Source organism: Epargyreus clarus, unplaced genomic scaffold (genome assembly GCF_041222505.1).
Source record: "Epargyreus clarus isolate Ecla_fem2 unplaced genomic scaffold, WU_Ecla_fem_2.2 ptg000015l, whole genome shotgun sequence".
Taxonomy (NCBI): Eukaryota; Metazoa; Arthropoda; class Insecta; order Lepidoptera; family Hesperiidae; genus Epargyreus; species Epargyreus clarus.
The window spans coordinates 11,533,810-11,547,158 of NW_027332223.1; the positions used below are offsets into that span (position 1 = coordinate 11,533,810).

General features: G+C 35.9%; 2 protein-coding genes across 2 annotated transcripts in view; one reads left to right on the forward strand and one right to left on the reverse strand.

The window, feature by feature from the left end:
• The first annotated feature begins 4,499 nt into the window (after positions 1-4,499).
• On the forward strand, positions 4,500-8,170 carry Noc2 (Nucleolar complex protein 2). The gene is made up of 6 exons (XM_073080764.1): positions 4,500-4,734; positions 4,816-5,036; positions 5,663-5,849; positions 6,165-6,994; positions 7,193-7,408; positions 7,622-8,170. The coding sequence occupies exons 1-6, from the start codon at positions 4,692-4,694 to the stop codon at positions 8,147-8,149; spliced, it is 2,025 nt and encodes a 674-aa protein (XP_072936865.1). The 5' UTR covers positions 4,500-4,691; the 3' UTR covers positions 8,150-8,170.
• LOC140748064 (hydrocephalus-inducing protein) overlaps positions 8,163-13,349 on the reverse strand; it is a 38,873-nt gene continuing 33,686 nt past the window's right edge. Inside the window, 7 exon segments of the mRNA XM_073080762.1 lie at positions 8,163-8,367; positions 8,747-8,927; positions 9,288-9,433; positions 9,862-10,083; positions 10,545-10,769; positions 11,585-11,752; positions 12,769-12,921. Coding sequence (XP_072936863.1) covers positions 8,227-8,367; positions 8,747-8,927; positions 9,288-9,433; positions 9,862-10,083; positions 10,545-10,769; positions 11,585-11,752; positions 12,769-12,921 — 1,236 coding nt within the window. The 3' untranslated portion in view covers positions 8,163-8,226.

The following is a 13,349-nucleotide window of genomic DNA, read 5'->3' on the forward strand; positions in this document are numbered from 1 at the left end:
GGGAAAAAAAAGATACTGCGAGAACATAACATTCAACAAGCAAAAATATTAACAGGCACCTCAATGTAAAAAGGTATGGTTACGAAAATCACAAACAAAATCGAATGTAGAATGCAACATTGCCCATTTAGCATGAGGAAGCAAGTTATGTTTGCTACATTGAGTTTTCCTGTGGGTGTTTTAACCAACAAGAATATACATTTATAAATGATGTCACAATACTTGCCTTTGCACAATCCAGGGAGCAATTATGGAATTAAGGAAATATGGAAAAGTCTTGCTACAACTGTAAAAAACAAAGTAAATTGCTTAAATGAGTATGGACCACACTTGGTCATTGATACAACAGTCATTACCGATCCCGGTTATGCCAACAAAGAAAATATCACCATCTTTAGTTTGAATTCTTTGAATAAAATCACTGAGTTTGATGGAGAAACATATATGGCAGCTGCTATCAATGATTTTAATATGGAACAAAAACATTAAGCCATGTATGCATTATCGAGTGAATTTTGGTACAAATACGACAATTTGATAAAGAAATGTACTTCAGCAACTCCAAAAACACCAATAGCTCCGCATCTCGACGACCCGCGTGGCGGAGCGGTCACCATACCGGTCTTACGCGCAGAGGGTCCCGGGTTCGATTCCCGGCCAGACAGATATCTGAATGATGAATTTAGATTTCTGTTTCTGGGTCTGGGTGTTTGTGTATTTGTCTCTGTGTGTGTCCATGGCACCCACGACACAGGGAATCCTAGTGTGGGGCTGTGAGTGTAGAAAGCGTTTATTATTATTATTATTATCTCATTGTGGACACAATAAGCACCAAGGACATATAGTGGAACAATAGGTGCATGCGCTGAGTATAAATAGTTTCATATTGCACTCATGAGACAATCACCTCTTTTTCCCCACTAAGAGGTTGCCATCCGATGAAGGCTGTGAAGTACCCGAGGACTAAAGCCAGAAAGGGGTTGTTTAGTGGGTGAGGCATTCCTTAAGGATGAGTCCAACATTACCATGCAACCATCGTGGTGTTGGTGCATCATGCACACGAATTCTATATTTCCGGATAGTTTTAAGGAATAATTATGGCAATTCACAGAAATAAAGCGGAATGAAATAGAAAAAAAAACAAGTGATTAGTGTAAGTATCTAAGTTCCTGATAGTTTTCAGCGATAGTTCTCGCGATTATACCCGAAAAATGTTTAATGAAAAAATAAACTGTGCAACAATTAATACCTACAAAAAATATGCAAAATTGAAACTCGTTGATTTTACAAAGCCGAGTAACAATAACAGCTGTCCCCGGAACTCACACTAAAATGTTAACAGAGCATAATAATATGCTCTGCTAGCACACGTAACCAGGAGGCAGGAACTCCTCAGAGAATGATACAAATCGTTAGTCGCATTACCGCCACATAGATGTCCATGATTTGGACCGTACAGAGTTGGATTCCAATGAACTTCTTCTCCTTAATTTGGCAGACATGAAGCCCTTTAACATGATTAAACACAATGTTTGTAGTACTCCAAATGAGAATACGAAAAACATCCAACTCAGTGGTGTGACAAAAATACCATATCCTAAATCTCTAGGTATGGTGACAGAAGACAGTATCACTATTCTCTATTCTTCGGATGAAGCAGCTGAATACTTCTGAGACGAAATTACCCTGTATAATGACTGGAATAAGCAAGAAGAATGGGGAGGGCTACAAAAAAACTCAAGACAGATAAATGATAAAGATGAGTAGCTGAACAGAAAACATATGAAGCCAACGTGTTTGGATGATTGTCCTGCATGGGATTTCATGAAAGGCTCAAAAACTGCCCAAGCACCAGTTTTTACCTTCACCTTAAATGGTAACATCACACGACCTGTGCATATGAATGATCAATATTTAAATATAACTTCAACTTGTGCTTTTGATTCGATTTTTCGGGCAGTTCTAAGCGGATAATTGATAAATGCCTACTTCGAAAAATTTTCAACATCTAATTGTCCTACTGTTAAACTGGCATGAAGTTTCAAAGAAAAAACAAGCGATATTGCGAGAACATTACGTTCAATGAGCGAAAATATTAACAGGCACTTCAACATTTCAGGGTTCAGTTACGAATTTCACACACAAAATCAAATGTAGAATGCAACATTGCTCATTAACACGAGGTAGTACGAAATAGTACGACATACTAAAAACTACCAAAAGAGAATAATAAACCACCCAAACCCCTTGGCAAAGACCCTCATGAAAGAAACTCACACGATTCGTAGGCTGAAACGAAGAATGCCCCAAGACATACTTAAATGAAAATGTAATTATGGATTGTAAAGTAGGATGTGACACAGGTCACATACCGAGCATGCCATCTTTAAACACCTACCAACCTACTACTCATTGTCCACAGGTGTGACAGATTGTAGTATTATAAAAAAAAAAAATAACAAATTTAACATGAGGAACAAAGTTATTAACCGACAAGAATATTCATTTATAAATGATGACACAATATTTTGTCATGGCCTTTACACAATCCAGGAAGTTATAATGGAATTATGGAACTATGGAAAAGTCTTGCTAGAACTGTAAAAACAAAGTAAATTGCTTAAATGAGTATGGACCACATTTGGTCATTGATACAACAGTCATTACCGATCCCGGTTATGCCAACAAAGAAAATATCACCATCTTTAGTTTGAATTCTTTGAAAAAAATCACTGAGTTTGATGGAGAAACATATATGGCAGCTGCTATCAATGATTTTAATATGGAACAAAAACATTAAGCCATGTATGCATTATCGAGTGAATTTTGGTACAAATACGACAATTTGATAAAGAAATGTACTTCAGCAACTCCAAAAACTCCAATAGCTCCGCATCTCATTGTGGACACAATAAGCACCAAGGACATATAGTGGAACAATAGGTGCATGCGCTGAGTATAAATAGTTTCATATTGCACTCATGACACAATCACCTCTTTTTCCCCACTAAGAGGTTGCCATCCGATGAAGGCTGTGAAGTACCCGAGGACTAAAGCCAGAAAGGGGTTGTTTAGTGGGTAAGGCATTCCTTAAGGATGAGTCCAACATTAACCATGCAACCATCGTGGTGTTGGTGTAAGGACATGAGCATTCACACTCGTGTCTGGGCACAAAAATTAAATAATAAAAAAAATGTATAGAGTACTGACATCATGAGATTTATGATTTTACTTTCCCACAAGATTAACAAAGCCATAATTGCATTATACAGGGGAAAGAATCTTTAATGCTGACAGGGAATCAAATGAGGTCATTTACGCACTTCGGAAAAAAAACCTGTATCCTGTTTCTTGCATATGAAACTCTTGCTAAGCTGAATTTTTGTGCGAGCTTATGTGTGTTTCTACATCACTAAAATTATTTTCTGTAAACTAAAATATATAAAATTGGATATATATTTTTTATCACTGACATTTTCATAATTAAATCTGTAGTGCAATAACAGGAACTGTATTATCATTTTCCTTCTGTCATCTTGTTGGGTAGGTTACTCAAGTAAAGAACTACTATTTCCATTTCCTTTGCTTTTATGTACTTCAGAGTGCTGCCCACTTTGGAAACTTTTGGCTCCTTACTTCTACGACTCCACATTAAATATGCCACTGCATGTTTGCAGTATCCTTGAGAGGCAGGACAGGTGTCACATTTAATAATACTTTCCTTTTCATGGAACAAACTTGCCTTCCTCTTAAACTGCACATACCCTATAGCGTCATCACTATACGGCTGTCGCGAAGATCTGAAAATATATATATATAAACAATTAATAACCTTAAAGCATTTCAAATAAAAACATAATTATTGTTTAAAAAAAGATTCATAATCGCTTAAAGATAACCTTTATCTTAGGGAAGTCATTTAAAAAATGGTTTAACTGTCCGAAATGACTAAAAATGTAAATGTAGAGAAGTTTTACTTACGTTGTTTATTTTGTTATTACACGAAAGGTTTTGTATTCATTTTTATTTAGTACATTGCGTATATGGATCTACTTTAAGAAGATTCACGCTATCAGCTTTAATATAATTTGGCTCCATTTCGTTTCATAACATTCAACCAATTCTATCAGCAAACGATATGTATGTATTTTTTATTTAATTTTGTCTTGTTTCGAGTATTGATCAGTTTTGTGTATTATTTAAGGTGTAACGTCACATCACACAGCACACTTAACATTTTGAGCATAACCGTCGGCGTTTTGAAATTTGCATTCCACAGATACAATAACGAAAATTTATTAAAAAAAAAACTTGGAATGTATTAAAATTAAATTAAATATTATGTACTTATAAGCATATATGATATATATGTATGATATATGATATATCGATATGATATCGAACATATTTCATATTTTATTATTATAACAATATACAGTTCTCTTTTTGCGGTCGTTTTGGACTGACAAGAATTTAAAATGTCGAACTAAATGTCAATGTCATATGTCATATCTTGTCAAGCAAATATCGCGTGCATGTGTTTTTAATAGAGGCAGAGCATGTTAAACATTTGGATAGCAGGAGAGTGAACGTAAAATAACACAGAAGCAGTAAATTTTGTGAAGTTCAACAAATAATTATAGAAACAATTTAAATTTACTATTGTATATTATAAGCGTAACTTATCAAATATGAAGAAACTAAAAGGCGCCCCGGTATCTGCGGAAAATTCAGGTTAGTTTCGCATTATGCAGTCAGTATTATGAAAGTAACTACATATATTGTATTAATATCAAACATATTGACAATGTACAGATTCAGAAGAGGACCTAAGCCCTGAAGCACACAAAAAATCTTTGGAGAAGTTGAAAAAAACCGACCCTGATTTTTACACCTTTTTGGAAGAAAACGACGAGAATTTACTAAACTTTGGTGTGGATTCCGACGAGGAGGAGTCTGATAAGGAAGGTGAAGATGGAGATACGTTACACGTGCCGGGTCCTCTGCAAGCGGACAGTGACGAGAGTGACTTCGAGGTGATACACATTTATATTTGAATTTTACTGCCCTGTTGAAAGTTAGTCTAGTCTAGTTAATGAAGTTAAAGTTCTCACTTATATCTAACGTAGGAAGTATCAGACACCGGTCGTGGTAATAAAAAGATATCATTTACAATGTGTATTAATCTTATATATAATTCTAGTGTCACTATGTTACTTACGGTACTCCTCCGAAACGGCTTTACCGATTTTCACCAAATTTTATATGCATATTCAGTTGTTCTGAGAATTGGCTACTATCTATTTTTCATACTCCTAAGTGATATGGGTTGTTCACCCTTAACATTTTTTATTTATATGGCAACACAATGTTTGCCGGGCCAGCTAGTTTATAAAAAGGGTAATTAAGTCTGAATCTGGCTGTGCCAGTCGATATTATTGTATAAAAATATTATTTTATAGGCCATGGATTATGTGTGGCATGCTCAATGTTTATATATATAAATACACCTTGAATTATTGGGTTTTCCTATTTAATAAGAATTATAATGATGTGATTATAAAATTATTCTAATCACATCATTACTTATTTATCATGTGAGAGTATGTTTTCCAACACCATCTTCTGGTCACCTGGTATCTTACCACAAAAATATTTTCAGGATGAAGACGCTAAGACAGTGCAAGGGAAAATTACTCTCAAGATGGTGTCCCAATGGCAATCAGAACTACAAAGCCAGGATAAGGTAAAGCTGACAACTCTGACCACTGTTATCAAAGCTTTCAACGCTGCCATGTTGCGGGCCACTAGCGATGATGGCTCCTCAAAGGCAGAACTCAAAGTTGAAGGTAAGAATCATTGAATCAACTCTATTAGATAGTTTAGTATTTTTGATACTGTTTTATGCTTCCATGAATTAATTAATTGAGCTTGAAATATGACTATTCTAAAGTTATTGTTCTTGGAAAATCATAAGTTTATGTTATAGAATAACTTGGTAGGTAGTGTTGGACTACAGAAATAATAAGAATAAGATTTAGATTGATTCACTAATAAAACTGATTTGTGTGTGTTTTAAATTTAGTATTTGTTATCAATGTTTCACTTGGTAAATCATAGTCACTTTAGTAAAACTTTATTTTGGTTTTTATAAAATCTTTTAGGATCTTCTGTCTTCAATGCAGTAATACAAATGTGTGTTTTGTATTTGCCAAATGCCATCAAAAAGTACTTGGGCATGGAACAATCTGGAAAAGACCCACAGAAGTGCAAGCATTTCATCAAAATCAAGGGCCCTCTGGTGGCTTATCTAAAAGACCTGTTAAAACTCCTCAGTGGGGTCACATCTGAGAATATATTGACAGTGCTCCTCAAACACTTGCATCAGATGTGCGTGTATGTGGCTTGCTTCCAGAGAATATCGAAACACGCTCTTAAGAGATTGATCACACTCTGGAGCACAGGGGAGGAGACAGTGCGAGTGCTGGCGTTCCTCTGTATACTAAGGATAACAAGGAATCAACAGGCAGCATTATTAGACCTCGTTCTGAAAGCTATGTACATGACTTACGTGAAGAATTGCAAATTCGTGAGCCCGACCACATGGCCAGGCATCAACTTCATGCGACGCTCCTTAGTGGAGATGTTCAGTTTGGATCTAAATGTATCATATCGCCACGTGTTTCTGTACATACGACAGCTAGCGATACTGTTAAGGAATGCCATAGTTGTGCAAAAGGTGGAGAACAGGCAAGCCGTTTATAACTGGCAGTGCGTAAACTCACTACATCTGTGGGCGGATTTAATTGCTGCCACGTCTAATAAACCACAGTTGCAACCACTGCTCTATCCTTTGGTAATGGTTATCACGAACACCATTAAGCTAGTACCTACACACCAGTACTATCCATTGAGATTCCATTGTGTTGAAATACTTATCAATTTGTCAAAGGAAACAAATACTTTCATACCAATTCTGCCATATCTTGTGGAGGTAAGTGATACTTTTATTATCTTATCTAGATGATTTCAGATACATATTGCCCATTTATTATTTTAAAACACATAGGACCGACTTTAATCTCTCTCATAAGCGAATTTAATCTGGTTACATGGATTTTTTTGTTTCACATTTTATAAGTATCTTGTGATTGAAGTATATCTTTTAAATACCTTTTAATGCCTTTTACAGGTGCTGACTACATATGATTTTAATAAGAAGCATAAGAAAGTGTCAATGAAACCACTAGACTTTTCTTGCATTTTGAGATTGGCGAAGTCACAAATGATGGAAAATGGGTTCAAAGATGCTGTTATCGAAAAGTTGTATGGTCTTCTGTTAGAACACACTGCAAATGAATCACATTCCATTGCATTCCCAGACACATCGCTACTAGCTATAATTCAGGTTTGATTTCTTGACATATAAACAACAGTTGTGAACTTTTTTTCTTTTATTTTTAACCAACTATTTTTGTTTGTTTTGTATTGACGTGGTTTAGTATCAAAAAAGAAATAGGCAAGTTTTTTTATAATGATTGTGGCCGAATTTCGACCACCATACGAAATACGTATACATAAAATGCACTAAGCTGATAATACAATTTTATTAATATTTCAGATTAAACAATTCCTGAAGAATTGTTCAGTCTCCAATTATACGAAAAAAATACGCCAGCTGCTGGAGAAGATTGAAGAAAATGCAAAGTTCATAGAGAAAGAGAGAGCTAAAATAAGTTTCTCTCTTAACGACGAGAAAATGGTGAACGCGTGGGAAACAAGTATAAAGACAAAAGGAACACCTTTGTTAACCTTCTTCGAAAATTGGAACAAGATCAACAAGATTCAGAAACGCAAGAAGGTTTCAAAGAATGATGAAATAGCTGGAGAATTGCCAATGATCAAGAGAGCTAAGATAAATGAAGAGAAAGTTAGTGATGTCCCCGAGAAGAAGGGTCCAATGGTTTTGTTCCCATCAGATAGTGAGGACGAAAACGACAATTTTAAAATCGACGAAGAATCTGAAGAACCTAAGAAAAAAGAAAAGAAACTTAAGAAGCAAAAGGTGAAGAAGACCCCTGCACCTGAATTGGACAACATACCTGACAAAGATGATGTTGTAAAAGATTTTAGTGTCACTGATTGGTAATAAAAATCATCAATATGAGTATTTTATGTTTTATTTTAACATTTAAAACACAAAATTAAAGTAAAATAGATAAAAGATCAAGGGATAGCTTGCAAGAAATACGTCCACTGAACTTTGGGCTCTGGTGGCTCGTACGTTTCGACAATCAGGCTGCCGGTCGGCATATCCCCCCCACCGTGCACAGGGATCTCACTCAAGTAGACCATTATTTTTAAATCCTGAAATCAATAAAAACAAATTCAATCTTAAGTGATACAAAGAAATATACTAATCAGACTTTTGGTCAACAACGAGCATAATGTGTAGTTCGTTTTTTTTTTTCAAAATTATTGGGGAAACATTATTTTTAGCTGGCGTACGAACAACATAGTTTGCAACATTTTCTTAGAAGGGTATGACGTTTCTTTCTTAGAAGTTTACAAGGCGTTACTGCCCTTAAGGTGGCCAGTTAACGTAGACGCATTTTTTACCAATATAAGGCAGGCGTTTAATAACTTTACTGAGTAAATCATGGGCACTTATTTCGTGCAATAATCTTACGAGTGGAATTAGCGTAATTATAATTCTATAATTTAATCTATAAACAGATAAATTCACCTTTTTAGGTTTTATTGGTTCGTACGTAGTTTTAATGTAGAACTCCTCTCGATCTACGTGAATTTTGAACATTCGAGCGTCTTCAAACACGTTCTTGAATTTTATAGTCGCGAAGCCTCCAGCTTTTATTTCATACGGACCTTGAGGTTTTGGATCGGTGGCAGTGCCTTTAATATTAAACCTAGAAAATAATGCGTAGCCAATTAGTAATTAATATAAAGTATCTTTATGAAAAGTAGCAAGTATAGAGTTAGTTGATACATTTTACTCACAAAATGAGTAAGTGGATAAAATTTATAAGGAGTGCACACTAACCAATATGATCCTTGATATATAAATACTACCCTATATGATTACAATATAAATGTACCAATAGTTATCGATAATATTAAAACCAAATGTCAATAACATAGAACAGGAATCAAAAAATATTTCATTTACAAAGAAAAAGCGATGAAAGAAATGTATAATACCTACAACAGCAACAACAACAAACAAGCCTAAAGTAGGCTTGTTATGTTGTTGTTATTTTGTTACTTACACAAAAACTCCTGCAACGGGTGAATCAAAGGAAACCTTACAGTGCTGGACTCCAAGTTCTGTAGGTTCAAACCAAGCTTGGAATTTTCCTTTTTCATAAGGTCCTAATGTGTAGTCTCTCTCAGTTATTATCGATGGGTGAGACACCTGAAACATGCATACCATATGATATGTTTACTATAAACAAACATACCTCAGTATGAAATAAGTGCTGAAAATCTTAATTCACTGCTTTATAGAACCAGAACATTGTTTGATGGTTTGAATTCAGATTCAACTCTTTCATTTTTCTAGGAAATTAAAACAATTGCAACCTGATTTATTTTAGTTGGCCCATTTGTAATATAAAATAATTGAAAAGACTTATTACTTATAGTATATAGTATACCAGTCCTATTTACAGATACATAATTTTTGTAGCCGTGGATGAAACGTTCAAAAGGTACTTGGCACTATGGTGAGTTTTAGCTTTCACTCTTGTCACCCGTAACTTCTAAAGCAGTCTTTTAGACGACTCTTACAGGAAGGCAATAGCGCATGTATATTCTAGCCCCAAGATCTTCACCCACACTTACCGTAGCATAAAAATCAGTCTTGACATCTGTTTTATTCTGCACTCTCAGCCGCAATGGTATGCTTGATCCGATTGTCGTAGAGAACTCGAGATTCTTTTCCTTAGCCGGTAGACACTTTAGCACTATTTTGTACAAGTAAACGCCAACATATTGGTTCGTAACTTCTAAATATTCAACAGTCTCTCCCACCACCAGCGGCGAATAAGCCATAACAAGTGTGGACTGAAATGAAGATAAATGTATGCAAATGTAGTACGTTAAAAGTAAGCAATCAACTACTAAGTTTATTGTGATGTTTTTAGTATAGTAAGTAAGTTACAAAGCAACGATATTAACATTGGCGACTTGGATATACTTACTATCTAGATTCAATGACATTTCATTATTAATTAAATTTATTTGTTTTCATTAATTAATTCTTGTCGTTTAATATATTAGGAACAATATTAGCGTAATATATTAGCGTAATTATGTACAAGTTCAGAAAATCTCATCAGTTGACATGAGTTGAAACATGATTCGGCATGTGTGTGAAATCTATCAACTCGCACTTGGCCAGCGGTGGACTATGGCCTGAACTCTTCTCACTTTGAGAGAAGACTCGTGCCCAATATTGGGGCACTTATGGTTTGATGTCAGAATTGAGTGTCATTGGACTACCTACGATTGAGTTATCGTTATACCTCAGAGTTCCTGCCAATTTTAAGGACATTGGGGCACTGGAGCTTCTCACAGCGGACCGAGAACTCCGCCTCCGCTGACAGCGGGTTGGTGATCACTAGCTCCTTCTGGACGGTCTCCCGCGCTCGCGACACGAACACCAGCGTGTCCACGATCTTGCTCGGCGTTATCGACGCCACTATGTTGTAAAACTGATACTCTCTTGATTCTTCGTTTATGAACAACACCTACGTTTTGAAAATGTGAATAGGGTGTGTTTTGATCTATTGCCTATATCTTATATATTACTATAAACTAAATTAAAGGCATTTAGCACATAATATGATTTTCCTTATAAAACAATGCGAGTTTTGAATTTTCTTCAATTGGCTGTAAAAGGAACTTGTTAGACGTTACTGTATTCTGGTTTGAATGAGGTAGAAACATATGAATTACGTGAGTTCATACATACTAATTAGGAATGTATGAAGCTTTTTTTTATAATATAGGTATAGGTAGTAATACGACTAGCAGTCCACCTGATGTTAACTGGCTACTGCAATCGTGTACAACTGTAATCAACGCCAGATATGATTTGATTTCTACCTGAGGTCGGCCGCTACCCCTGAGGACTAAGCTGGAATGCCTTGGACAAGTATGTCTGTCATACCACGGCCTCTAAGGCACAGTAGCGCTTAACACTGCTTTTAGGCCATAGATTAGTAAAGATACTTCGCCGCCTTGAAATGAATGAAGCCACAAATGGCTTATTATAGTAAGTTCTTTTTTGAATTATTGACACATAAAACATTTTTAGAGAAAATTTACGAATAAATAACTAATACTGCGTAATTTACAATTACAATGTATACAATTTACATAATAAATAAATAATTATTTCAAATATTTTAGGGACATTTTAGCATGGAGACGTGGCAAAACTTTTTTACGCAACTATTTCAATTCTCAAAACTTGGTACCTTTTCTTGTTAGAAGTGAGTAATCTTTACTAATCTATGTGATAGGCAGAAATAATCCTATGATTCCTTAATAATAAACTAACTTTAGCGTGTATTTCACACTCCTCATAGCAGACAAAGGCCCAGCGGCACGTGGCCGCAGCCTCCCCCCACACCTTCACCGTCTCTGGGTGCTTGATCTCATAGTACCCATCGAACTTTTCGGGAACGATCTTGTCTATCTCCGTCACTACCGTGTATGTTTCAGGAAACTATATTTACAAAGAAATATTAATAGGTATTAACATTTTCAATAATAATTAAAGACCTTGTCTTCTCAGATGATACGTATACTTATATAAGGAGTCGGCTAAGTATTACGTAAGAACAATTATAGTTATTTTTAACCCTCACCACAACCTTAAGGCTAACGTAAGTAAAACTGCTCCCTCCTCTTATTGTTACGTACATATTGGAACTATTGGAATGTAATACATTTACAAAAAAAAAAATATTATTAGTGTAACCACTATCCAGACCATTACGCCCTTCCGCCCCAAAAGTAAGCTATCAAGGTACTTACTCATATAAGTAGGTACAGTCCCCGCCAAACTTCAAGACCCATTTGAAGTTAATGCGTACAGGCAGGGCCGGATTTAGAGGTCTAGAGGGCTTGTTGCCCACAAAGGAGTGGAGGCCCCCTGGCCCCAAATTATTTTCCGAATAAAATGAACAATATTTTCAGTTGAGTTTTTCAATAAATATTTTATTGTGAAACGCAGGTAGATTCTTCTAGTATTCATGTTTGTACAATGTACTGTAGATGAAGGTAAAACAGCGAAAAAAAATATCAAAGGAAAAGATTTTTTTTTACTAGTGTTTACTAGTCGGAATTAAAAAAAAATCCGACGTCTCTATTGTGGGGGCCCCTCTTTTGTGGAGGCTGCCGCCCTGGTTGCCCTCCCTTAAATCCGGCCCTGCGTACAGGTGTCAGTCAGAGCCAATGCGGTCGAACACAACTACAAGCATATACTCCGTAGCAACGTAAGGGCACATTAACGCCAGTTTTGTACCCGTGGGCGAGTGCGGGCGGCGGGTTGCCCGGGGGGGACCCGCGCTGTCTTCGTTCCGCTAATATCTACAATTTGCTATTGCGACTAGTTTCTATATTCTGAGCGGACTAGCAGTTTGGCGCGTCTACCTACTTGAATGACCCCTTATACTTAACTAACATCAGGAATGTCATAACTTTTTATTTTTCATCGTAATTAAATGATTCAATCATCACCTCTGTTATATTGTATACTAGCAGCTCTTCAGTGTGGAAATCCTTAGCGGGAACAGAAAACCTTACGATGTCATTAGGATTCGGGTGAGTCGCGGCTCCAATCACCGTTATGAACAGCGCACTCTCCCCCAACGGAGAATACAGTATTTGACTCTGTTTTAAAAAGAGAATTTAACTATAAATAATGTTAAAATTGTCTTTTGAGCCAAAAACGGTACAAATTTCGTGATTTGTTATGATTAATGAAAACGTACCACGGGCCCCCAACCTGACGGGGCCCTTGGCATAGAGGCTGCAAGCTCAGTATAAAAATATTTGAAATGTATATAAATCAGCAAGAAATAAACTATCTTGAAATGTTGATAAGTATGTGCATGAAAAAACAACGCCAAGACCAAACACATTCACTAGAATACGTATTTGGAAACGAAAAAAAATCTATAAGACATTTATAAAATTAAATTAGATTTATTAGGGCCCCATGAACTTGCCACGGGTCTCATAAAATATGACAATATAACATGTACAGTTTACTGCAAAAACCGAACTAATCCTAAGTAGGTATATTGGCTAAATGGCAG